The sequence below is a fragment of the Hypanus sabinus genome, chromosome 20, assembly GCF_030144855.1.
Source record: "Hypanus sabinus isolate sHypSab1 chromosome 20, sHypSab1.hap1, whole genome shotgun sequence".
Taxonomy (NCBI): Eukaryota; Metazoa; Chordata; class Chondrichthyes; order Myliobatiformes; family Dasyatidae; genus Hypanus; species Hypanus sabinus.
The window spans coordinates 18,207,526-18,233,310 of NC_082725.1; the positions used below are offsets into that span (position 1 = coordinate 18,207,526).

At 39.0% G+C, this 25,785-nt stretch overlaps 1 protein-coding gene across 1 annotated transcript in view; it reads left to right on the plus strand.

The window, feature by feature from the left end:
* LOC132378334 (lysophosphatidylcholine acyltransferase 1-like) overlaps positions 1 to 23,660 on the plus strand; it is a 116,998-nt gene extending 93,338 nt beyond the window's left edge. The window contains exons 11-14 of the mRNA XM_059945149.1: positions 108 to 261; positions 2,558 to 2,656; positions 9,149 to 9,287; positions 19,560 to 23,660. Coding sequence (XP_059801132.1) covers positions 108 to 261; positions 2,558 to 2,656; positions 9,149 to 9,287; positions 19,560 to 19,753 — 586 coding nt within the window. The 3' untranslated portion in view covers positions 19,754 to 23,660. The remainder of the gene's footprint in view (positions 1 to 107; positions 262 to 2,557; positions 2,657 to 9,148; positions 9,288 to 19,559) is intronic.
* The last annotated feature ends 2,125 nt before the right edge of the window (positions 23,661 to 25,785 follow it).

The following is a 25,785-nucleotide window of genomic DNA, read 5'->3' on the forward strand; positions in this document are numbered from 1 at the left end:
ATTACTTAAGCAGCAAATACTAGCATCTTAAATAGTTACTGCATTTCGTCTTATAATTCTGGGATTAACACTGGTGACTGATTTGTATCTGTGTACATTTTGTCCAGTTTAAAGCCGAGTCAAGTTGAAAAGGAACTGGATGAACTTGCAGAAAGTGCCAAAAAAGAGAGAGGAAAACATATAACTCTGAAGATATTTGCTGATTATTTGAAGCTGCCAATTAATGATGCATTAACAGATGTCTTTGCACTTTTTGACGAGGTAAATTACTGTCAGTCAGTGTGGCATTATGAAGCTTGTTATATTTATGAGCTAATATTACTGTTTGAGGCTGATTGTATATTTCAATGCTACTGCATTTCAGTGCAAAATTTATAACTTATTCGTATGAACTACACATACCTGTCCATGGTGAGATAAGCAGAAGGCATATTAAACAAATCATTATAACTTGCCTTGTTATCCAGTTTTTGACTTAAATGCTCTTTGCAAACATTCCATTTGAAGAACTCATTGCACTGGTGAAGAGCGGCAGTAAGAAACAGCAGTAGTTGAGCTCATGCTAAAGCATTGTAGCATTGGCTTCATAACTGCTCCCTTGTTTTATTTTCCTCTGAAATGCAATTTCATGTGCATCTTGTAACTCATAGCTGTGTTTTTGACACTTGAAAATGTACCAAACTAATGGCAAGAAAATGAGGAAGGGATTCTGATCTGACATTAATATCCCTACCATGTAATGGCCTATCTTTTTAACCGAAAGAATACCCATGCATCTTCAACTCCTCTTTTTACATCTGCCTTCTCTGCAAACATCCCACTATAAAGAAGCAGAAATAAGCATGTGAAAATTGTTCATGTTTGGAGAAGTTTCAGTAATGTCACTTACATTGTCCTAAAGGCAGCTGAACCTGTGGATTTCATACTACAGTGGAATCCCATTTATGACTTGTAGGCTTTGGCCCCAATTAGGCTAAGTTTAATGGAAACTGTTTTAAAAAAAAGTATAAAGTCAAACTACCACTTAACTGAGTAACAACTTAAAATATTTAAATGAAATACAGACAAATTAGAACACTACCAATACTACCGCAGTAGCATAAAATTGTGTATTAGTTCCAAATGGTTCTTAATAGTTATCAATGGAGGAATTTATCCAGTGTACGCTGCTGTGTCCTTGTGTAGATAATGGACTGCCTTCATTGCCCTCCTGCATGAAATGATGTCATAATCTATTTGGCAAGGGCCTCAAATTTTTTTAAAGTCAAAATAGAAACACAAAATGATCAAAAACCACTGCTTTTTCAATTGGTATCCGTCAGTCTAAATGGATAACATAACACAAGCACGCTCAGCTAACTGTTCACTCAAGTGCCACACAAGTGCATGTGAGTGGCACCAGTAAGAAACTGCCCAAATCTCCTAATCCCAATTAAGTGGCATAATGTCACAAATAAATGAAAGGAATCACAGCTATTTACTCAATTAGTTTTTGTTCTTTAAGAGTTGTCCCAAATAAGTGGCTGTCCCAATTAACCAAAATCCACTTGATTTGGATTTTATTGTTTGAGAGAGGTCCTTTATTTGAATTTTTAGCAACACTCATAAAATATTTGAGGAACTAAGAAAGTCTGGAAGCATCTATGGAAGGGAATAAACAGTTGATATTCCTGACTGAGACCCTTCATCAGAACTGAAAAGGAAGGGGGAAGAAGGAAGAATAAGGAGGTGAGGGGAGTGGAAGTAGGAGGTTAGAGAATGCACAGCACATTGAACCTTGAAGTGGATGGGCTACAGCAGCAAAAGGCTATGAACATGCATGCAGTGACCACTAAATTAAGTACAGGTACTTAATAAAGTGGCCACTGAGTGCATGTTCTACCCAAAGTTTTGAGTGCATTTTAATACTTGCTTGAACACTAGATACTTTTTTTTGCCCCTGTACATTTGTACTCTAAGCCGTCCTCTTGCATTTCCTGGATGAGGTTTACAGATTGTTTAAATTTCTCTCGAGCTGTGTCATAGCCTACTCCTCTGAACTCTGGTATTGCCATACCATTATGAAATTGTTTAATGAGTACGGAGATGGACCGTTATTTACATTCCAGAAGTGGTCAGTAAATACAGAGATTAGAAACTACTTGAATACACTGGCCACAAGCTGATTATATATTTTTAAAAAAGACTACGGATATCAGATATTTTAACTAGGCATGTTAGAGCCTTGTTAAAATAAAACAAGTTATAGATGTTAGTGTTCAATGTATTAAAGTATTTTTAATGAATATTGGCAATTATGTTGTTTCTGGGTGTGTCTGTGATGACTCTTTGTAAGCTACGAGTTTGTATGGCGCAGCCTCTACCTCCATTTATTGTTAAATACCTTCATAGTTCATTATTTCTTCAGAAGAAAAAATACCTTTGATTTTTAAATAACGTAACAATGGAATGAAGTACATTATATTTGTCATTCTCTCCCCACACCCACCCCCCCCCCAGATATCGCTGATTTTTTTTTCATGTTGCAGATTACTAATTGGTTATTTATTTTTTCCAGAGTAAAGATGGAACAATTGATTTCAGAGAGTATGTGATTGCCTTGTCTGTAGTATCAAGACCATCTAACACTCTTGAAACTATTAAGCTGGCATTTAAGGTAAATACTAATTATGTCGTGAGCATTCAGTAATCACATTTGTATTGTATAAATGGAAAAACAACCACCAGATTCCTTTTAGATGTACCTGGAACATGATTTAACGAAGTTGACTAAAACTGCAGCTCTTTCTTTCAGTCCACTTTGGGGGAATTTTGTATCTTGTGAAATGCTGGAATGAAATTGTGAATTATTCTATTGATTACCTTTCACAATTGACCTGTCTGTGGCTGCAACAGAGGATGAGGCATCATGTTGAACTTTGGCTTCCCTGTGTTTCTCCTTGAAACATTCACTCTCATTCAGAGTCAAAGCTAACTTATATTTTGTTGAGTCACATTAACTACCTTTGGTGATACATGTTTACATGTTAGAAATATTTCCTTTAAAACTACCTTTCCCATCAGTCTGAGAAACTGGCTCATCATCCTTCACTATTAGCTAACTGGGGATGGGGCTTTAAATAACCAGTAGTAGCCAAGGCCTTTCATTTCATGTTTTTTTGGGTTTTCTTCCCCCCCCCCACCCCCAATACAGAAGAACCCTGACTACGTACTTATAAAAATACTCCTGCAAGTTTCATTCACTGGAAGTGTTATGATCATTTGTATTTCTTTCAAATGTTGCTGTTTTCATGTCTAATTCAACAATTTATAATAACCTGATTTTCTGTGACTTTCTGTATAAGCACTGGCTTGATCAACAAACACATGGGGAATGTATTTACAGTTGCAAGGAAAAATTTGTGAACCCTTTTCCTACAGACCTGGTTTTCTGCATTAATTATTCAAAGTGTAGTCTGATCTTCATCTAAGTCACAATAATAGACAAACGCAATCTAAACGCCTAAACTAATAACACACAAACAAGTGTACTGCTTCTTGTCATCACTGAGTACACCATTTAGATAATCACAGTCTAAGGTTCAAAAAAGCTGTTTGGAGTCAGATGTTCCAGTCAATGAATTGAGATTGGAGGTGTGGGTTCTAGAGGTGCCTGGCCCTATATATTAAGAAAAAAGACACACAAAGTCAGGTTACTGACGGAGCTTGCACTTCTCAAGAAAGATCTGTTTATGTGCACCAAGCCTCAATCAAAACAACTTTCAGAGGACCTTAGAAGAAGAATTGTAGAGATGCATGAAGCTGGAAAAGGCCACAAAAGTATTTCTAAAGACCTGAGTGTTCATCAGTCTACAGTAAGAGAAATTGTCTCCAAATTCTCCCTACTGTTGGTACTCTCCCTTGGAGTGAGTGTCCTGCAAAGATCACACCAAGAACACAATGTGCAATGGTGAATGAGGTGAAAAAGAACGAAGGGTAACAGCAAAAGACCTGCAAAAATCTCCAGAACTTGCTGAAGTCTCCGTTCATGTGTCCACTATATGAAAAGCACTGAACAAGAATGGTGTTCATGGAAGGACACCATGGATGAAACCACTGCTCTCCAAAAAATCATTGCTGCGCATCTCAGGTTTATAAAGACCACCTGGATGTTCTACAATATTCTGTGGACAGGTAACACAAAAGTTGATCTTTTTGGCAGAAATGAACAGTGCTATCTTTAGAGGAAAAAGGCCACTGCACACCAACAACAAAGCCTCATAAAAACTGAAGCATAGTGGAAAGAGCATCATGGTTTGGAGCTGCTTTGCTGCCCTAGGGCCTGGTCAGCTTTCAATCGCTGAGGGAACAATAAATTCAAAATTGTATCAAGACATTTTCAGAAGAATATCAGAGTTGCGGTCCGTCACCTGAAGCTTAAAAGAAGTTGGATGACGCAACAAGATAATGTTGAGATTAGCTCAAAAGTAAATCAGCAACAGTGGTTTAAGAAGAAGAAAATTCATGTTTGGAAATTACCAAGTCAGAGCCCAGATCTTAACCCAATTGAAATATTGTGGCATGACCTGAAGAGGGTTGTTCATGAAAGGTACCCAGAAATATTGAAACAGTTTTACTTGGAAGAATGGTCTAAAATTCTTCCAAACTGATGTGCAGAATGGATCAACAGTTACCAGTAAAGTTTGGTTGAGTTATTGCTGTACAGGTGGGGGGGGGGGGGGAATGTGGAGAGGAGGGGGTCACACCAGTTACTGAAAGCAAAGGTTCATATACTTTTCCAACAAATCTATGTAATCTTGGATCATTTTTTATCTCAATAAATAAATGAACAAGTATAATGTTTTTTTTTGCTGTTATTTATTTAATTTTGTTCTCTTTTATCTAGCTTTGGTGCCTGCGTGAAAATCTGATTGCATTTTAGGTCATATTTATGCAGAAATAGAGAAAATTCTAGAGTTCACAAGCTTTCTAGCACCACTGTAAATTACTACCCTAAGGAGACTATTTATAATATGCCTAGCTTGAGCCAATTGTAATTCCAGTCTGTAGAAATTTTTAATTAAGTAGTCATTATACTTCGGGCTTGTATCCAATGGTTATGAACTTCCTTCAACTGTTTAGTCTTGCTTCCTGTTTTGAATAACTTTTCCTCAGTGAATTTGTATGTGTTTTCTTATCTCACTTTAACCTGTAGGAAATAGTTTTATGTGATAGAACCTGTCTGTGTTGGATGTTTTTGATTAAATTGCTTTGGCTTTGCCTTTGAATATCTTGTCTTCAATTGATAGAACATTTCTGTTTGATATTTTCCTTGCATTGCTGTATGTAAAATTTGCCATCAGAACAGTTGAAAATATTTTCATTGGATTCCTGTTGATTCATTGTTTCTTCAATTCTGCAACTTTTAAGTGCTGGCCTTTTTTGACAGAAATACAGGTATGAAACCCATTTCCATCATTATGAAGGAAATTGAGGAGGAAATGATACAAATGCCTGACAGAGAATGATACAAGTGTGGAACGTACCATTAATTGTGGCCTTTGATTAAGACCATAATACATAGGACCAGAAACTGGGCCATTTAGCCCATCAAGTGTGTGCCGCCATTCGATCATGGTTGATTTATTAGTCCTCTGAATCCTATTCTCCTGCCTTCTTCCCACAAATTTTGACACCCTTATTAATCAAGAACCTATCAACCTCTGCTTTAAAATACCCAACGACTTGACTTCCACAAGGAATTAACTATTTCTAACTATAAAATAAATACTGATGAAGAAAGCTGTTTAGTTCTTTTAATATGTTTAAACTGATTAACCATCACAGAACTGAGTTATTTCTTAAATGATTTCTGGGGTTTCAACTTAACTAGTCATTTTGAGAATTCTTAAGTATTAAATTCATAAGTTACTAACTTCAGTCTGCAATTTTTTATCTAATTTTAATTTTGATTGAAATATATCAGAATCAGGTTTATTATCACCGGCATGTGATGTGAAATTTGTTAACTTAGCAGCAGTTCCATGCAATACATAATCTAGCAGAGGTAATAATAAATAAATAAAAACAATTGATTTACTTGTTTGTTTATTATTATATAGTATAGATTACCAAAAAAGTGCAAAAACAGAAATACTATTTTTTTTTAAATGAAGTAGTATCCAAAGAATCGGATGGCAGAGGGGAAGAAGCTGTTTCTGAATCACTGAGTGTGTGCTTTCAGGTTTCTGTATCTCCTACCTGATGGTAACAGTGAGAAAAGGGCATGCCCTGGGTGTTGGAGGTTCTTAATAATGGACAATGTCTTTCTGAGACACCGCTTCCTGAAGATATCCTGGGTACTTTGTAGGCTAGTACCCAAGATGGAGCTGACTAGATTTACAACCTTCTGCAGCTTCTTTCAGTCCTGTGCATTAGCCCCTCTATACCAGACAGTGATGCAGCCTGTCAGAAAGCTCTCCACAGTACAACAAAAGTTTTTGAGATGTATTTGTTGACATGCCAAATCTCTTCAAACTCCTAATATAGTATAGCTTGCTGTCTTGCCTTCTTTATAACTACATCGATATGTTAGGACCTTAGAGATCTTGACACCCAGGAACTTGAAGCTGCTCACTCTCTCCACTTCTGATCCCTCTGAGGATATGTTCCTTCGCCTTACCCTTCCTGAAGTCCCCAATCAGCTCTTTCAACTTACTGACGTTGAGTGCCAGGTTGTTGCTGGAGCACCGCTCCACTAGTTGGCATTTCTCACTCCTGTACTCCCTCTCATCACCACCTGAGATTCTACCAACAATGGTTGTATCGTCAGGAAATTTATAGATAGTATTTGAGCTATACCTAGCCACATAGTTGTGTATATAGAGAGTATAGTCATGTCTCATTTGCCTCCTTTCAAAGCTGAAACCAGCTACTGGTATCTACTGAAAATTTTCATGTGGTTCACTGCTACCAGAATGCTTTAGAAGTGTTTAAAGCAGCAAGAGTTAGCATAGTCTGAGGAGGCCAAGTTTTCGGAGCAAATCTCAAAGCTAAGGGTTAGATGACTGTGTGAGTACCACTAAAGGTAGGGCAAAAAAAAGGGGGTTGAAGTTAGAGAAATGCAAAGGTCTTGGGTGAGGGATTGAATGATATTGATCAAGAATGTTGGATGGATAGGAAGGAAGAAGGTAAGGGCATGTTCAGCACATCTTTGTGGGCCGAAGGGCCTGTATTGTGTTGTAGGTTTTCTTTGTGTCTGTGAAGAATGTGGAATAATTTGAATTGCAAGGCTTGGGCCTTTCAGTGCAAGACATGGATGTGCTAAAATGTTGAATGAATAGAGGCGGAGGATTTGAGCAGCAAAATTTTGAATGAGTTCAGGTTTATGAAGGATGGAAGATGTGAAGCTAACTTTCATTTTGGTTGTTCTGACATTAAAAATTAGTGTTACTGTTATTATGGTTTCCACTTATAAATAATTTATTTCTGTGAATGAGACTGAGGTCAGTATTCAAGTTGTAGGTTGAGCAGAAGACAGTGTGGTTTGAGCACCTCTGTCTGCCCTCCATTGCTTTGTCCAAGGTGCATTTCAGAACTACACTGAGCAACTCAGCCCTAAGGTGGCAACACTCACAGACACTCCCCTCTCTGCAGCTTACAATGTTTTCTTGCCTTTCCAGTTCTGATGAAGGGTCACAACTGTGTACATTGTGTGCATTAGTTTACTTTGTATATGTGATCTTTTCCTCCCCACCATCCTCTTGAGGAACAATTTCCAGTCACACCAAAGTGTTACTCCTATCCCCTCTAAATTTTTTACTCAATATCTTCAACTTAGCACAAAAGTTATTGACTTATTTGCTGACAGAAATAAATGCTTCATATCACCTGCAGTATACTTTTAAAATTTAGACACTTAAGTTGTCAATATTTTCTTAGCATCAACCACCTCCCTAGATAAAAATTAATATAAGGTAGTCAGCCCTGATCACATATGTACTGATTTAAAAACTGGAAGTGCTCAGCAAGTTGGGCAAAATGTCTCAAAATTTACACCCTTCATTAGAACAAAAGAATTGCTTTTTTTTTTCATTTTCCTTCTCATGTCATCTGTCCTTAGGTCATTTTAAATTAATACCTTGTGCTGACCTTTGGAAATTTTCCAGTTATTTCCGTACTACTGACACATAATTATTAGGTTAATCTGTTTTATTACCTTCCATTTCAACAAAATAATATGTGGAGCATTCCATCCTCTATAACAAGGAGGGGGATTGAGTAAGTAGTTAGGCTCTCACACTCATGCTCTCAATAGCCAAGGTTACACTTTATCCAAGCCAATAGTCCATGAGAATGATAGCACTTGCCATCTATGAAATTTGCTTACAAAGATCTGGCACTGTTTAATGTGCACTCTACATTCTATAAGTGAAAAAGATCCCACAATCAGCCATTGTGGTTTTATCTCTAACAAGCAAGAAACAGGGACTTTAATTTTAGCTAATATTTAATAGTGCGCTAATGAGCAACTGGAATACACAGTTTGTGGTAAATGAAATATAAACTTTTAAATGAAACATTTATTGAGGTATTTATAAAATCAGTGCAGGGACTTAGTGTTATTCTGCTGCTTAGCAAACGAAAATTGTTTAAACTTCATGCATCTTTAGGTATTTTGCATTGAGAATAGTTTTAAAAAGAACTTCAAAAGTTCTCACGTTTATTGATGACTCTTGGGGCACCCACAAACAGTGCACCTTTGACAGTCGCTGACAGTATTTTCAGGGTTTGTTTACTGCATGTGTTTACTCCAGTAGTTATTTTCTTAACACACTGACAAACGTAAAATCCTGAGTCATCACCAGATGCATTTTCCTGCATCCTATTTTGATAAGTGGTCAATATTGTTATGGTGGTCAGTAAATTATATCTGTATGTGATGTTTATGTCAAATGTGTGGATGCAAGGACAATCCAATTTGTGCTAGGTCTTCAGAAGTGACAATGTCCACAACATTACTCCCTAAAGCTTTGCTAAATTTGCCTTGGAATACTTGTCTATTCATATAAGTGTGAATGGTAAAGAACAAGTCAATTTTTCTCTTGTATACAAATTTTCAATTTACTGCACTTGATTAAAATGGAGATATTTTATATTTTGTTAACAGATGTATGAGTCAGACGAACAAACTATAGATGATAAAGATCTGACCTGCATTCTGAAGACTGCATTGGGAGTACATAAACTTGATGTATCAAGTTTATTTGAAGCTATTGATGTTACTCAGAAGGGAAAGATCAGTTACAGTAAGTGTAATATTCAGTTGTTTGGACTGTTGAATTGCACATCATATAAATAGTGATTATAAAACCTGATTCCAGTTGTAATTAGTTAATATTCATATTGTAATTAGATTTTCAAGGGTTCCTCATGCCCTTGTCTCCAAGTTCCCTTTGTTGACCAACATTTCCTAATTGTAGGGTTTTTTTGCCCAACACACAGTAAGCTTTTTTTTACTGTTTCTAACTTTTCAACAAATAGAAATTTAGTTTGAATTTGTATTTTACATGATTCTCATCTGAAAATGGAATAAAGATATAATTCTCAAAATTTTGCATGTAAAATAAGAATCGTTTAATTCCTAAAAAGGAAAGCAACTCCTCAAAGGATAAGGCCCTCCCCAGAGCCTATGATTTTGCCAGCTTTTTTTTAATCTAATCCCTAATAAGATATAGATACAGAAACAGGCTATTTAGTCCAGTCGGTCCATGAGGTAAAGTTGTGCAAGAGTTTCTTCTCCACTTGGTGCCTTTTACTGTCTTCCCCTCAACTCTTAAACAGTGTAAGCCTCTGTTCCCTTTCCCTATAACCTCATCTAGCTGCTGAAAGGATTATGCCCTCACAGACTGTGCAGGGTGAATGAGGAGCAGGAGTGGACAGACCATAGGGGCAACTAACCAAGAACCCAACAGCAGGAAGAGCGGGTTGACTGGAAGTGTCAGATATATTCTGCAGTTGCCGGAAACCTTGTGCAACACACACAAAATGCTGGGGAACACAGCAGGTCTGGCAGCATCTTAGAACCATAGAACACTACAGCACAGTACAGGCCCTTCAGCCCTCCATGTTGTGCTGACCCATATAATCCTTTTTTTAAAAAAAAGTACTAAACCCACACTACCCCATAACCTTCCATTTTTCTTTCATCCATGTGCCTGTCCAAGAGGCTCTTAAATACCCGTAATGTTTTAGCCTCCACTACCATCCCTGGCAAGTTATTCCAAGCACTCACAACCCTCTGTGTGTAAAAAAAAACAGCAACTTACCCCTGATGTCTCCCCTAAACTTCCCTCTCTTAATTTTGTACATATGCCCTCTGGTGTTTGCTACTGGTACCCGGGGAATCCTGACTATCCACCCTATCTATGTCTCTCATAGTCTTGTAGACCTCTATCAAGTCCCCTCTCATTCTTCTATGCTCCAAAGAGAAAAGTCCCAGCTCTGCTAACCTTGCTTCATATGACTTGTTCTTCAAAACTGGCAACATCCTAGTAAGTCTCCTCTGCACCCTCTCCATAGCTTCCACATCCTTCCTATAATGAGGTGACCAGAATTGAACACAGTACTCTAAGTGCGGTCTCACCAGAGATTTGTAGAGTTGCAACATGAGCTCTCTACTCTTGAACTCAATCCCCCTATTAATGAAGCCTAGCATCCCATAGGCCTTCTTAACTACCCTGTCAACCTGCGCAGCGACCTTGAGGGATGTATGGATTTGAACTCCAAGGTCCCTTTGTTCATCCACACTCTTAAGTAACTGACCATTAATCCTGTACTCAGTCTTCTGGTTTGTCCTTCCAAAATGCATCACCTCACACTTGTCCGGATTGAACTCCATCTGCCATTTTTCTGCCCAACTCTGCAGCCTGTCTATATCCTCTTGTAACCTTCAACAACCTGCAGCTCCATCCACAACTCCTCCAATCTTTGTGTCATCCGTAAACTTACTCACCCATCCTTCCGCCTCTACATCCAGGTCATTTATAAAAATCACAAATAGCAGGGGTCCCAGGACAGATCCCTGCGGCACTCCACTAGTCACCGACCTCCAGGTAGAATACTTTCCTTCCACAACTACCCTCTGCTTTCTTCCTTTAAGCCAATTTTTAATCCAAACAGCCAAGGTTCCACTTATCCCATGCCTCATGACTTTCTGGATGAGTCTCTCATGAGGGACCTTGTCAAATGCTTTGCCAAAGTCCATGTAGACCACATCCACTGTCCTACCCTCATCAATTTCTTTTGTAACCTCTTCAAAAAACTCAATCAGACTCGTGAGGCATGATCTTCCCTTCACAAAGCCATGTTGACTATCCATGAGTAGACTGTACTTCTCCAAATGCTCGTAGATCCTATCCTTGAGAATCCTTTCCAGTAGTTTGCATACCACCGACGTAAGACTCACCAGTTTATAGTTCCCAGGTTTCTCCCTATAACCTTTTTTAAACAAGGGAATTATTTTTGCCATTCTCCAGTCCTTCAGCACTTCCCCTGCAGCCAAAGAGGATTCAGAGATCATAGCTAATGCTCCTGTGATCTCTTCTCTCAATTCTCACAACAACCTGGGGTGTATCATATCCGGCACTGGGGATTTATCAATCTTAATGTTTTTAAGCAGATCCTGCACTTCCTCCTTAATCTCCACATTGTCCAGCACACAGGCCCGCTCTACTTCAACCTCATCCTGATAAAAATCCTTTTCACTTGTGAATACTGAAGCAAAGTATTCGTTTAGGAACCTCCCCAACCTCCTCCACTTCCAGGCATATGTTGCCCTCTTTATCCTTTAGCTGTACCACCTTTGTTCTTGTCATCCTCCTATTCTTCAGATACACATAGAACGCCTTGGGGTTCGCCTTAATCCTACATGCCAAGGCCTTCTCATGCCCCCTTTGAGCTCTCCTAAGTCCTTTCTTTAGCTCCTTTGTGGCTACCCTATATTTCTCATAAGCCCCTCCTACTATCTAACATATGCTTCCTTTTTCCTCTTGACGAGTCGCTTCACATGTATTGTCAGCCACGGTTCCCTTTTCCTACCATTTTTTCCTTGCCTCGGTGGGACAAACCTATCCTGAACCCAGCTCAAGTGGTCCCTAAACTTCTCCCACATTACTTCTGTGCTTTCCTCTTTGAACATCTGTTTCCAATTTACTCTCACTAGTTCCTGCCTCATCCCTTCAAAGTTAGCCCTTCCCCAGTTAAGCACTTTACCATCTTGTCTGATTTTATCTCTTTCCATAGCTATGCTGAAGCTAAGGGAGTTGTGGTCACTCTCACCAAAATGCTCCCCCACCAAGAGGTCTGTCACCTGACCAGGTTCATTACCCAGAACTAGATCCAGTATAGCCTTTCCTCTCGTCGGCCAGTCCACGTACTATTGTCAGGAATCCTTCTTGAACACACCTGTAAAATTCAGCCCCATCTATTCCCCTTGCACTCAGGAGGTGCCAGTCAATATGAGGGAAGTTGAAATCACCCGTAACTTCTAACCTGTATTTCCTGCACCATTCTAAAATCTTCCTGCTTATCTGCTCCTCGGTGTCCCGAGGGCTATTTGGGGGCCTATAGACTACTCCCAGCACAGTGATTGATCCCTTCCTATTTCTGACTTACACCCAGACTGACTCTGTGGACACTCCTTCTGCAGCGTCCTCCCTTTCTATAGCTGTGATACTATCCCTGACCAGCAATTCCACTCTTCTCTCCCCCCCCACCGCTACCTCCCATCCTATTCCTTTTAAAACACCTGAACCCCAGGACATGCATCATCCAATCCTGCCCTTCCTCCAACCAAGTTTCAGTAATGGCCACAACATCATAGTTTCACGTACTAATCCATGCCCTAAGTTCATCCTCCATGTTCCTAATACTCCTAGCATTGAAATAAGACACATTTCAACCCCTTTAACTGGCTGCAATTATGTTTTGTCCCCTGCCTGTCCTTCCTCATCGACTCAGAACTCTTAGCATCCCCCTTGTCCTTCTACCATAATCCCTGCACTCACATTCTGATTCCCACCCCCCTGTCAAACTAGTTTAAACCCTCCCCAACAGCTCTACCAAACCTGCCCGCCAGGATATTGGTCCTCTTGGGATTCAAGTGCAACCCGTCCTTTTTGTACAGGTCACACCTGCCCCAAAAGAGATCCCAATGATCCAGAAATCTGAATCCTTGCCCCCTGCTCCAATCCCTCAGCCACACATTTATCCTCCACCTCATTCTATTCCTATTCTCACTGTCGCATGGCACAGGCAGTAATCCCGAGATCACTACCTTTGAGGTCCTGCTTTTCAACTTCCTATCTAACTCCCTGTAGTCTTCTTTCAGGACCTCTTTCCTTTTCCAACCTATGTCATTGGTACCAATATGTACCACGACCTCTGGCTGTTCTCCCTCCCACCGCAGGACATCTTGGATGCGATCAGAAACATCCCAGACCCTGGCACCTGGGAAGCAAACTACCATCCGAGTTTCTTTCCTGCGTCTACAGAATCGCCTGTCTGACCCCCTGACTATAGAGTCCCCTATCACTGCTGCCTTCCTCTTCCTTTCCCTACCCTTCTGAGCCACAGGGCCAGACTCTGTGCCAGAGGCACGGTCACTCTCGCTTCCCCCAGGTAGGCTGTACTCAAACAGGAGTACTTATTGTCAAGGGGTACAGCCACAGGGGTACTCTCTAGTACCAGACTCTTCCCCTTCCCCCTCCTGACTGTGACCCACTTGTCTCTGTGGCCCCGGTGTGACCACCTGCCTGTAACTCCTCTCTATCACCTCCTCATTCTCCCTGGCCAGACAAAGATAATCGAGCTGCAGCTCCAGTTCCCTAACACAGTCCCTTAGGAGTTGCATCTCGATGCACCAGATGCAGATGCGGCCGTCCGGAACTCCAGGACCTCCCACATCTGACACCTACCACAGAAAACTGGCCTCACACACATACTACCTCCTTTTGCAATCAACAACTGCCTCACCTCGCCCTGTTACCACCGAAGCCCGTGGAGCCAAAGCCCTTTCACTCTGCTGCCTCTCACTCCGCTGCCCACTCCCAGTGCTTTCCTTCCAATCTTTGAAGGGAGAATTATGAAGCAATTTATGTTTCAAGCCGAGACTTCTCAGCATTTTTTGTATGATTAGAAGATGCAGAGTGAGGAGCCAGAGCATTGGGTAAGATGAAGCATAAGCAATCTAAGGAAATGGAGTGAAGTGAGGGTTAATCATGTACAGGATATGGAGGTAGGGAGAAGTGCAGAGGTGGATCTGGCAAACAGACTGTGGACCAGACAGCGGGAAGCTCGAGCAAACCTGAGAGAAAGGTGCAGGTAAATAGTTTCACTGTGGATAAGGTAGTATAGGACAAATAGATCTCAAAGTCTCATTTCTGTGGTGTATAACTCCCTGACTCTGTTCTAATTACATTGATATATTTAACCTCGCCCCATTCTTGTAAATCTCTTTGTTAGATGATTGTCTCGTTCCAGAAATTGAATATATCTTCATTGTATTACTGATAGAAATAATCTGTGGTTGAGAAAACAATTGCCTAGATTTCCAAGTGTTGTGGTGAAAAAGATCAGTGTTCTTTAGTCAAGTAGATGTGAATTTATTTCATATGTTCTCCCTATTGTACTGAGTATATAATTTTTATGCACAATCGGGGGTATGTACAAACTCCGTATCATCACAGGAAGTCAAGTGAAAATGGTCTTGTGTTTGTTGGCCCTGCCTCCACCAGGTCCTATATCACAAGAATGGGATGTGTTGTTTACTTTGGAGTAAACCAACTGTCTCTGCGTCTGTATTCCTCACAAAGGGAAACTAATGGTCTCTGCTTCATTTTTTGTAAACATGGGAGTCCTGTCCAATCTCAATCCTGATTACTCATTATCATACTCATTCATTATCATCCAGCTGTCCCAAAAGCTTTCCCTACAAGTAGCAGTGAGGTTATGCTTCAATCATATAAGACATGATAGAGACATAGAGAAGTACAGCACAGAAACAGGCCTTTTGGCCCATCTAGTCTATGCCAAACTATTTAAACTGCCTAGTCACATCAATCTGAACTGGGATCATAGCCCTCCATACCCCTACCATCATGTACCTACCCAGAACTTCTCTTAAGTGTTAAAATCAAAATTGTAGACACTACTTGCATTTGCAGCTTGTTTCATACTCTTACGACCTTCTTGAGTGATGGAGCTTTCCCTCGTGTTCCCCTTAAACTTTTCACCCCTAACCCATGACCTCTAGTTTGTAGTTCCAACTTTCCCTATAACTCAGGTACTCCAGACCCGGTAGCATCCTTGTAAATTTTCTCTGTACTCTTTTGACCTTCTTTACATCTTTCCTATAGGGGACCCAGACTGCACACAATGCTCCAGCTTAGGCCTTTCCAATGTCTTAATGCAACTTCAACGTGACATCCCATCTCTTGCACTTGATCCTTAGATTGACAAAGGTCAATGTGCTAAGACTTTATTTACGAGCCTATATACCTGTGCCACCTCTTTCGGTAGCCCATTGTTGTTTGTTCTACTGCACTCCTTAATGCACTGTAAGACCTACCCTAATGACTCCACATTTGGAGTTTTTTTATGGAGTTGCTCTTAAGTTGTTGCACCACAAGCAGTATACAGGTTAACCTGAACAATGCCTTGTCTAATGAGAACAAGATATCTTGAGAGGAGGGCTCAGGGTTGTATCTGTCAGAGGTTAGAAGAGTGATGAGAACTTGATTGAAGAATATAACAATGAAAGAGTCTAACAATGGGGACATTTTCTCCAGTGGAACTATCTGGAAATGGAATAGACAGGTTAAAAATCATAGGTCATTGATTTAAGACAGATGAAGCTGAATGTTCACTCTGAGTCAAGAGTCTTAGGAACTTTTTTTTTCAAATGTGTGGAGGAAACAATGGATCAAGGGGTATAAGATTATTTATTTATATTATTACAGGGTTTCCCCCACAATCCGAAGGTAAAGCGTTCCTATGAAACAGTTTATAAACCGAAATGTCGTAAAGCGAAGAAGCAATTACCATTAATTTATATAGGAAAAATTTTTGAGTGTTCCCAGACCTAAAAAAAATAACCTACCAAATCATACCAATTAGCACATAAAACCTAAAATAACACTAAAATATAGTAAAAGCAGGAATGATATGATAAATACACAGCCTATACAGGCAGTCCCCGGGTTTCGTACGTTCAGTTCCTGAGTCCATCCTTAAGTCGGATTTGTACGTAAGTCGGAACAAGTACATCCAGTATTCTTTAGCGTTAGTTCGTCAAAGATTTGTCTTTGTATATATTTTTCCTTTCTGTGCATATAAAACACTTAATAAACATATGTATTCCAATAATTAAACCACTGCGTTGCTTAGTAATAATTGTAGCTTTCATCGGGGTAGGGCATTTCACATGCTCCATTATTCTCACTTTATCCGTTATCCTTTAAAATTGTTTCGATCGTTGACCAACTGTAGCCTAATGCTTTTCCAGTGTCCGATGGCACAGTTTCCTAACACTTTATTATTTCCACTTTACTTTCAATCGCAATCACTTCCCATCAATGGGACAGAAACACTGTGGGCGGCGGGTCCCGAGCTGCGCCAGCTCCTGAGGTCCGCTGGGTCCTAAGGACCACCGTACTGAATTTCCCTGGGTCCGAAAGTCCACCGCACTGAGACAGGTTAAACGGGACAAGTGGGGGCTGTGCTGGGTTTGGGTATTTGATCCTCCACAATATTCCACGTGGGAATTTAAACTGGAGATGGCAGTGTTTTTTAACGAGGTCGAGTTGCGAGCTCAACATCAACCCGGCACAGATGGTATGGGAGTCACTGGATCGACATCAACCCAGCACGGGAGCGGTATGTCACTAAATCCAACTCAGAAACCTCCATTCTCGAGCCCAGCACTGATCTCACTGTGCCACCAGCCAACCAGAATGGGGTGGGGGGGTGTGAGTAGTCAAGGTGAATCTTACTAAGAAAAATTTAAGCCAAGTACAAAGTTAAACACTCAACGCAGTGTCAATGGCAACGACTTAAAATGGCGGATGGCATCGCGATCTGACTTAAAATAGCGGACGACGTTCTCCATCCTAGGTTTGTAAGCACGAGTAGTCCGTAAGTCGGACGTTCGTAACTTGGGGACTACTTGTATAAAGTAGAAATATTGTATGTATGGTGTAGTTTCACTTATCAAAACCGGGAAGACAGCGAGCCAAAGTCGATTTGGAGGGAAAAAAATCAGCACATACACACATACATACGCACGTGTATACGCACGTACACGCATGCGCAAACAACTGCCCGCCCAAGGTTTCACGGTCATTGTAGTCTTTCTCAGGGTGTAAACATGTATAAAGCAGGCGTCTTTTTTTCGTAAAAGCGAAAATCCTCTTTGGTTAGCGTAAACAGGTACTAATGTAGGTCTTTTGTAACAGCAAGTTGTCATAAAGCAAACATTCGAAAAACAGGGGACACCTATATTGAGATATAGCACGGAATAGACCCTTCTGGCCCCTTGAGCCAGGCCACCCAACAACCCCTGATTTAACCCTACCCTAATCACGGGACAATTTACAATGTTCAATCAACGCACCAACCAGTGTGTCATCAGATTGTGAGAGGAAACCAGAGCACCCAGAAGAAACTCAGAGGGAGAACTTACAAAAACCTTACAGACAGGGCAGGAATGAACCCAGGTTGCTGGTACCGTAAAGCGCTGTAATAACCACCACGCTACCGGGGATGGTGGCCATGTGGAGCTGTGATGAACTGTGATCAAGAAGCCAACTGCCTTATCCTGCTCCTAATTTGTAAGTCAACTGTGGTATAAGTGCAGCAACCCCCTTTTCATTTGCATTTTCTTTGAGAAAGCTGCATGCACTGTATACCACTTTTGTATTTGCCTTTTAATTTGTCACTGGTGCATACAACCCCTCTGGTTCCATTCAATGGGTTTGTCACCAAGTTTGACCAATGTGCTAGAAGGGATGGTTACAATCACGTGACCTTCTCATCCGCTTCCTCCATACTCTGTGCTGGTAATTGGCTCAGAGCCTGTTATGAACTAACGCCACTAAACTTGGTCAGTTATTTCCTGCATGGTGCAACATGCAGCCACAGCTGCAAGGTGAATGATGACTGCACGTATATTTATTTACCTGTGCCTATTCATTGGACAAGGCCTGGATTCCCCACTCAGAGTGTTATGGACCTTAAGCAGTTACAGGACCTAGGACTATGATGCTGAAACTCTGTTTCAAAACATCTAGTTGGCTTTTTGATGGTTTCTGATAGAGGTGTTTAATAACAATCCAAATATATTATGCCTATAAAAAGTATTCATACCCCCTGGAGGTTTTCATATTTTATTGATTTAAAACATTGAATCACAGTGGATTTAATTTAGCTTTTTTGACACTTTTTTACCTCCTTCAGCACTGCACGTTGTGCTCTTAGTATGATCTTTGCAGGATGCCCACTCCTGGGGAAAGCAGCTACAGCACTGAGTTTCCTCCATTTGTAGACAATTTCTCTTTATCATGGACTGATGAACACTCAAGTCTTTAGAAATGCTTTTATAGCCTTTATCAGTGTTGGGCATCTCTACAATTCTCCTCATTTTGAATGAGACATGGTGCACATAAACAGATCTTTCTTGAGAAGAGCAGGCTCTGTCAGTAACCTGACTTTGTGTCTTTTTTATAGGGCAGGGCACCTCTACAACCCACACCTCCAATTTCAACTCATTGACTGGAACACCTTACTCCAAATAGCTTTTGTAGAAGGCATTACCCCAGAGGTTCACATACTTTTTCCAAAAAATACATGTAATATTGGTTCATTTTCTCAATAAATATTCTTGTGTTATTTAATAATTGGGTTCTCTTTATCTAGGTTTAGGATCTGATCACATTTTATGCAGAAATAGAGAAAATTCTACAAGGTTCACAAACTTTCTAGTACCACTGTATATTTATTTAGGGTGGTGGTGCAAGTTGCTTGCCAGGCTCGGTGAGCACTGCAACGTCAATTATTTATTTATACCATAAACAGGGTGAAAACACAGCAAAAGCAGATCACTTGCATGCCCATAATTTTTAAACAGTTGGCAACCTTATTTCTATATTTATGTGCATCCAGTTTGTATAATGAATCCCCTGGTAAACCAGGGGTCGAGTGTAGTTAGTTCTGTACAGAATTAGTAGCCAAAGGTAAGTGCGACTCAACTCTTCAACACAAACCCTTGAATTGTTTAGTTACAAACTTAATTAACATTATCAAAGACCCTAGGCCTCTTGGATGATATCTACTGTATATTGGGGAGAAATTAGATGCAAGAAGGTCCCTATCCCAATTGATAATTGAATGTCTAATCTATTCACTCCAAAATGTGTTCTTTCAACACTGGAATTTTAAGATTTGTTTAAACGAAAAAAAAGCAGAAAGAACCTGACACAAGTAAAGAATTACATACTTACTTCCATGTTTTTTTTTAACTTTAGTGGACTTCTCCAAGTTTTCATGTTTGAATCCTGATTATGCTGAGGATTATCTTTACCCAAACCAGAAGATGGATTTCATAGACAGCATGAAAAACAAATTTGCCCCCACTATTAATGGATTTTGCACTGACTTCTCGCCTGAGGACCAAGAAGGGGAGAAAGAAGAAAGTATCTTAAATAAAAAGCTTAACTAACTCTTTAGTGATAGACCTTCTCCTGGTGAGAAGGTAGACCTATTGGGGGACCCCTATGTTACTTCTATTAACTTGACTAAATGTCTTTTTCCTATATGAGCCTACTGCCATTTTTCTGTATTTATCATCTCTCCAATGTAATATTTGTTGAACTTGGAGATGGTGAGTTTGAAAGAAAATTTAACATTATCAGAATCATGATTGTGAAGATGCTTAGTATTTGTACCTGTGTACTTGAAGGAAACCAAGCACTTATTCAGTTCAATTTCTACGTCTATGGTATGTGTTATGGTGACTATGCATGTTTCTAACTTGTAGTTACAGTTGTGATAGCTCATTTTGGTTTTTTTATTATCCATTTATTGTCTATTTTGTCTATGCTTAATTTTATTACAAATAGCTTTTGGGGGAAAAATGTTTGCGGAGGTTGGGGTAATGGTGTTTTCTATCAGTGTTACAATATAACAAATCTTTTTTGGTGTGGTGCATTCCATTCTGTAATGTGCTAGCTTGGGATATTGTTAAATATTAAGTATCATCACTTTGTTCCCTGCTCTTGCGATCATAATGAGAGGAAAAATGTTCTACTGTGATTGAAGTAAAAAGAACACAGAACTGTAAGGAAATCTATTCTTATCCAGATTAACAATGGAAGAGTTTTCTGGATACAAGTTTGGTACCCACAGGTTAATTCCTTTACAGTTGCATAGGAATTTTATTGAAGGTATTGTTACAAATTCTTTAATATGCCAGAATGATGGAATATACATGAGGGATATTGTCCCTAATATTTAATTTGTTTGACTGTTTTGAGCAGGGAATCTTGTTGGTTTTGTTGATCAGGTAACAAAGCATGTTGTCTAATGTGTGTAAATAGCAGAAAAGAACAAGAATATGTGTTACAGTGGACCAATAAGGACATGGCCGTACATTATAAACTAGATGTTAATATTCTGAATGTAGACTTAAACATTTGTACATTGTATGTGACAGTAGCCAAGGGGTAGGCAAAGATATTCCTCTGGTTCTAAAACACAATGCAATAATCTGATCAGAACCATGGATTCACAGCATTTTATAGTGCGCTCACGTAGTTTCTTGACTGCTTATAATCAAGGTAACTCTATTCTTAAAATTTACATCTTGAGAATAAATGGAAGACAATGAGAAATTATACATCTGGTGACTTTATCGCAAAGCAGTATGATTTCAAAGCTACCGATTCAAAATTGAAGTTTAAAATAGACTGCCAACTTAAGGGCATGAAATGTGTAATGAGGTGCTGAAAATATGCATTCTGATCAGTGCGGCTTCATTCTGTAGATGAAAGATGCTGCCTTTTTTGAAATTTAGACCAAAAACAACACTGGAAGAACTGAGCAGGTCTTTTCAGCATCAGTGGAGGCAATAAACATTTTACACCCTGCAGGAGTTCTGAAACATTGACTTGTTTCCACAAATGCAGCTTTGACCCTTGGAGTTCCTACATCACTGCAGCTTAGTTGTAAGTTCTTTAGTTTCTAAGGAAATGTACTGCAGTGTTTTCTTGCTCTTGTGATGTCTATAAGTGTTAATACTGTAAATTTTGGAGAGAATTTAAACTATTAAGGAAGACTATATTCAAGCTACAAGTTGCAGTTAAAAACTGATGATGTCACAGGCAGGTTGGATTTCTTTAAGATAAATTTAGTTCACAAGATTTCATTGCATGGGTTATTGGTGTGTTTTGAGGACTGGTGCGAGTGGAATAGTTATCTTAACAAAGATGTGGAACAAATGATTTGCATCTGATGTGAAATCGTTCTCAGGAAAGCAACTAGCTGATGCAGCTAAATACAGTAAGCAGGGTCTATATTGTTCGAAAGCACAATCTTAGTCCTCAGAACTGTGGTAGTGAACCCTTGCTACAAGCAGTGAAACTGTTACTACAAGTTAAACCAGTTTTTGTTTTACCTTAAGGAGATGGAAAAAGTAGGGAGAAGATTTTTTTGTAGATAAATTATTTCTAACAAAGGGAGAAACTGAACTTTTCCCATTTTAGGGATATTTTTGTCTCATGTTTGTCAAATATTTGATTCCAAGTTTAAGGTTGCATTGAAAATCAACATTAAAATAAAGTTTTGTTTATGGTGAAAGTTCAGGCATTTTGCTCCATATGGGATGAATTTTAATCATCTGCTCCCATTATGTTCAGCACGAAACAAATGCCTATAAACTCTCCCACCCTTTTCTAAACTCCCAGTGCAATGGACATGGATTTTATTCAAGGGGATCATTACAAATGAGCTCTTCTACTACATTGTGTTTTGGGATAAGTTTAGATCTGTTGACCTCGAGTATTATAATTTCTATCCCATCTGGCTGAATGATTATGTATAATCACAAAAGTTGAATGGGTCATCATCTATTGCACAGAATGAAATAATCAAATGATGGTTTTTAAAATGTTGACAGATGTATGCTCCAATCTAATTATGCTAGTACATTATTCACTCCAATTTCCTATAATTCAATATAAAATAGATTGGTACTGTGTAAGATCAGATACTGAGAAAATGCTGAAGTATATTGAGAGGTTATAGATTTTCATCCCTGGATAAGGAATGAGAGTTAGTCGTATCACTCTTTTGCCAGTTAATACTGCAGTACATAGTTTCATTAATTTAAGGAGGATGAGAGGAAGCATTTATTGTTGAGCATCATGCAGTATTAATGCAAGTTTTGTCAGATACAGGAAAATAACTGATGAAAAAGGTTGGAGGAGCCAATCACTTGTACTATGATTAAAATTAATGTAAAATCCTGCTGAAAATATATACTGGCACTGCAACATTAGCAAATTGTGATTTCAGAATTATTTAATGATTTTTAATGTTATATACAGGTGAATCCTTTGGTGAAGCAAATCAGCATTTTTGAACGGTACTGTATATATTTGATGTTGAACTGCGATTCCTTTCACAGTCAGGTTTGACATTTTGAAAACGTACAATCTAGATCTATATGTAATGAGCCTCAGTGAGGATTGGAAAGGGTCTTGATTAGTTATAAAATAGACAACTTCAGATGAACTATGAATTTACAAATAATATTATGCTTTGAAGGGTAATGTACTTTTTCTGAGGATTTTTCAATGTTATTTTGTATATATCCAACGAAATTTTCAATTTCCCGTATAAAGACTTCTGTGAAGGTTGATGATCACATGATTTTAAACCTGAGAACTGTACGGTTTCTCTGCGGTGAGAATGATTGTTAATAATGTTAAGAGGTGAAGTTCAAAAAAAAATCCTGTGAAGATTAAACATTACTTATTGGCATGAGAAAATAGGATTTATAGTCAACAGCCTTTCATGATTTAAATTGGTGATCATAAGTTTGTGGAAGGTAATTTAATTTTTTTTTAAATGACTGCTAACATAATTGTGAATCGTGTAACAATTTCTGGTCGCTGCATCTTAATTATGTATCAGGCAATTGCATTCTCTGAAATAATGCAGTGTGAGAAGTTACATTTAATCATGTAACTCCATTATCAGACATGGTTGATAGAGTTTTGCAATCTTAAATGTGTATTTTCTTTAAGAAAAATACCTCAGTTGGCATGCTGTCCTGTGTTCTTGGTTGTCTTTGAAAGGATCCATGAAATTGTGCAGAAGGGCTGCTTATTTTTTTAACTACCTGTTTACTGCTGTATTTTGTATTGATCTTGAACAAAATTTGACTTATTACTTTGTTAATGCTTCATATTGGATTATATATGGAAATCTGTTGCAATAACTGACATTTTTTTCCCTCAGTTTAACTTGTACATAAAGGGAATACTGCTTAAACTTGTACTGGATTTTGTGTTTAACAGTGAAATTATTTGGTTTGTCTCAGTCCAGAATAAATGGATCGAAAAGTGTCCTGGTTGTTGTTTCTGCTTTTGAGTTCAGGAGCACAGAAGAATTGTTTTTAACATGTTGACAGATGTATGTTCCCATCTAATGCCTCTACACTATCCACTCCGAAAGCACGGAAAACAAATTAGCTAGTCCTATGAAGTTTGTCCGGAGGAGTGCAAACATTCATCAGGCATATTTATTTAATTCTTGCCTAAGATGAAGCAATTAATATTTTTGGCATCACTATTTAGAAGCAAGACTGAAGCCGTTCAAATTTCCCTTGTGATAGTAGAGCAACATGCATGATCTGTATGTCCTGCTATCCAAATCCACAGATGTTGGGTGTCTCCCAACTCATCAGATGTGAAGGAAATGTGCAAAACAGAATAAAGTTAACAACTATAAATTGTTTCAGATTTGGAAATCATTATTTTTGCAAAGCTGCCCAAAGAATCCTTTTGATTTTGAAATGATTTTTCTTTGAAGCATGGATGTTGGGAAAACAAAGTCATTGTGGTTTTAAGATAAATTTTGTTTATCAGAAGTGGGGAAAAAAACTTCTATCCTAGATGCCGTATTTACAGTTTGAATATATACTTTTTTATTTATTCGGTAGGTTTTTCTGGTGCCAGAAATGGCATGGCAGCAATATTACAGTGGGTTGTTAAAACATCTGTATGCAACAAAAACCACCTGACCCGCTGATCCAACTCTGAACTGGCCATGTCCTTTACACTCCAATGGGGCCAGATGGAGGAATCCGTGAGGTCAGAGAAGGAATGTTACAAGCTGTATGCAGATAAAAAGGGGGAGGGGGGATAGAAAAGATTACAGTAATGAGGGTACACAGTAAAACATTACCAGAAGACTGAAGGTCTTCTTCCTCAAAACCGCATCACAATGGAAGGCAAAGGAGTGGATTAAATGAAGATCTGATGCAATAAAATGCTACTGTAGTAGCCCATAATTTGTATTGCAGAGATAACCTCCCTTCCTGCCAAATGACTAGTGATTGTAAATTGCAAATTTGGATGGGGTTGGGTTTAGGAGTAAAAACAATTCCCTGCGATAACGTGACTGGTGTGCGTTATAAATGGCACTGATTGAAGAGAGGAGGTGGGGAGGGGGCCAGAATGGGCCTCTGTCTTACAAGATACAAAGGCTACACTATTTGAATATTTAAGCAGACAATATTCCCATTGACCACAATATCCTCATTGACCACAATATCCTTTTGACCTACCTGCACCACAAATATTTATAGCACTGACAGAAGTCTAGTCTGAGTACAAAAGAAGAATTCAACAGTTCGTTCTCTCCCACACTGCCCTGTAAATCGGATTTTATCCTCCGTAAACATTGCGATTGAATCTGCCTTCACTACTCACTCTGCAATGCATTCCACAGACTTATCAGTTACTACTGTAAAAAAAAATGTCACTTATTTGTAAGTTACCTTGTGTAAGGTGACAACAGTAGCTATGGGCATCTTTCACTGAATGAGGAAGGACCCCAAATTGTACTTGTCTTGAGAGGTGATTAGGAATTTTTTTCAATGTGTTCCAAATTACACATCTCTTTTAAATGGAAGGATACCATTGTATTGTCTTAACATACAGTGTCACAAACTACAGCAGATAATTGCCAGAACAATTGGAAACTACAGAAGACACCCGAGACTAAAAAGAAAGCAACATCAAACATTACAAACTTAAAAAGAACCAGACACCCAAGATTACTGTTGTGCGAGCTTACTCTCTGGTTACACAAATATCCCAATTATTTAATTTTTTGAAGAAGTTACGAGGAATGTTGACGAGGGTAAGGCAGTGGATGTAGTCTATATGGACTTCAGCAAAGCCTTTGACAAAGTTCCACATGGAAGGTTAGTTAAGAAGGTTCAGTCATTAGCTATTAATGCTGGAGTAATAAAATGGATTCAACAGTGGCTAGATGGGAGATGCCAGAGAGTAGTACTGGATAATTGTTTATCGGGATGGAGGCCGGTGACTAGCGGGGTGCCTCAGGGATCTGTTTTGGGCCCAATGTTGTTTGTAATATACGTAAATGATCTGGATGATGGGGTGGTAAATTGGATTAGTAAGTATGCCGATGATACTAAGGTAGGAGGTGTTGTGGATAATG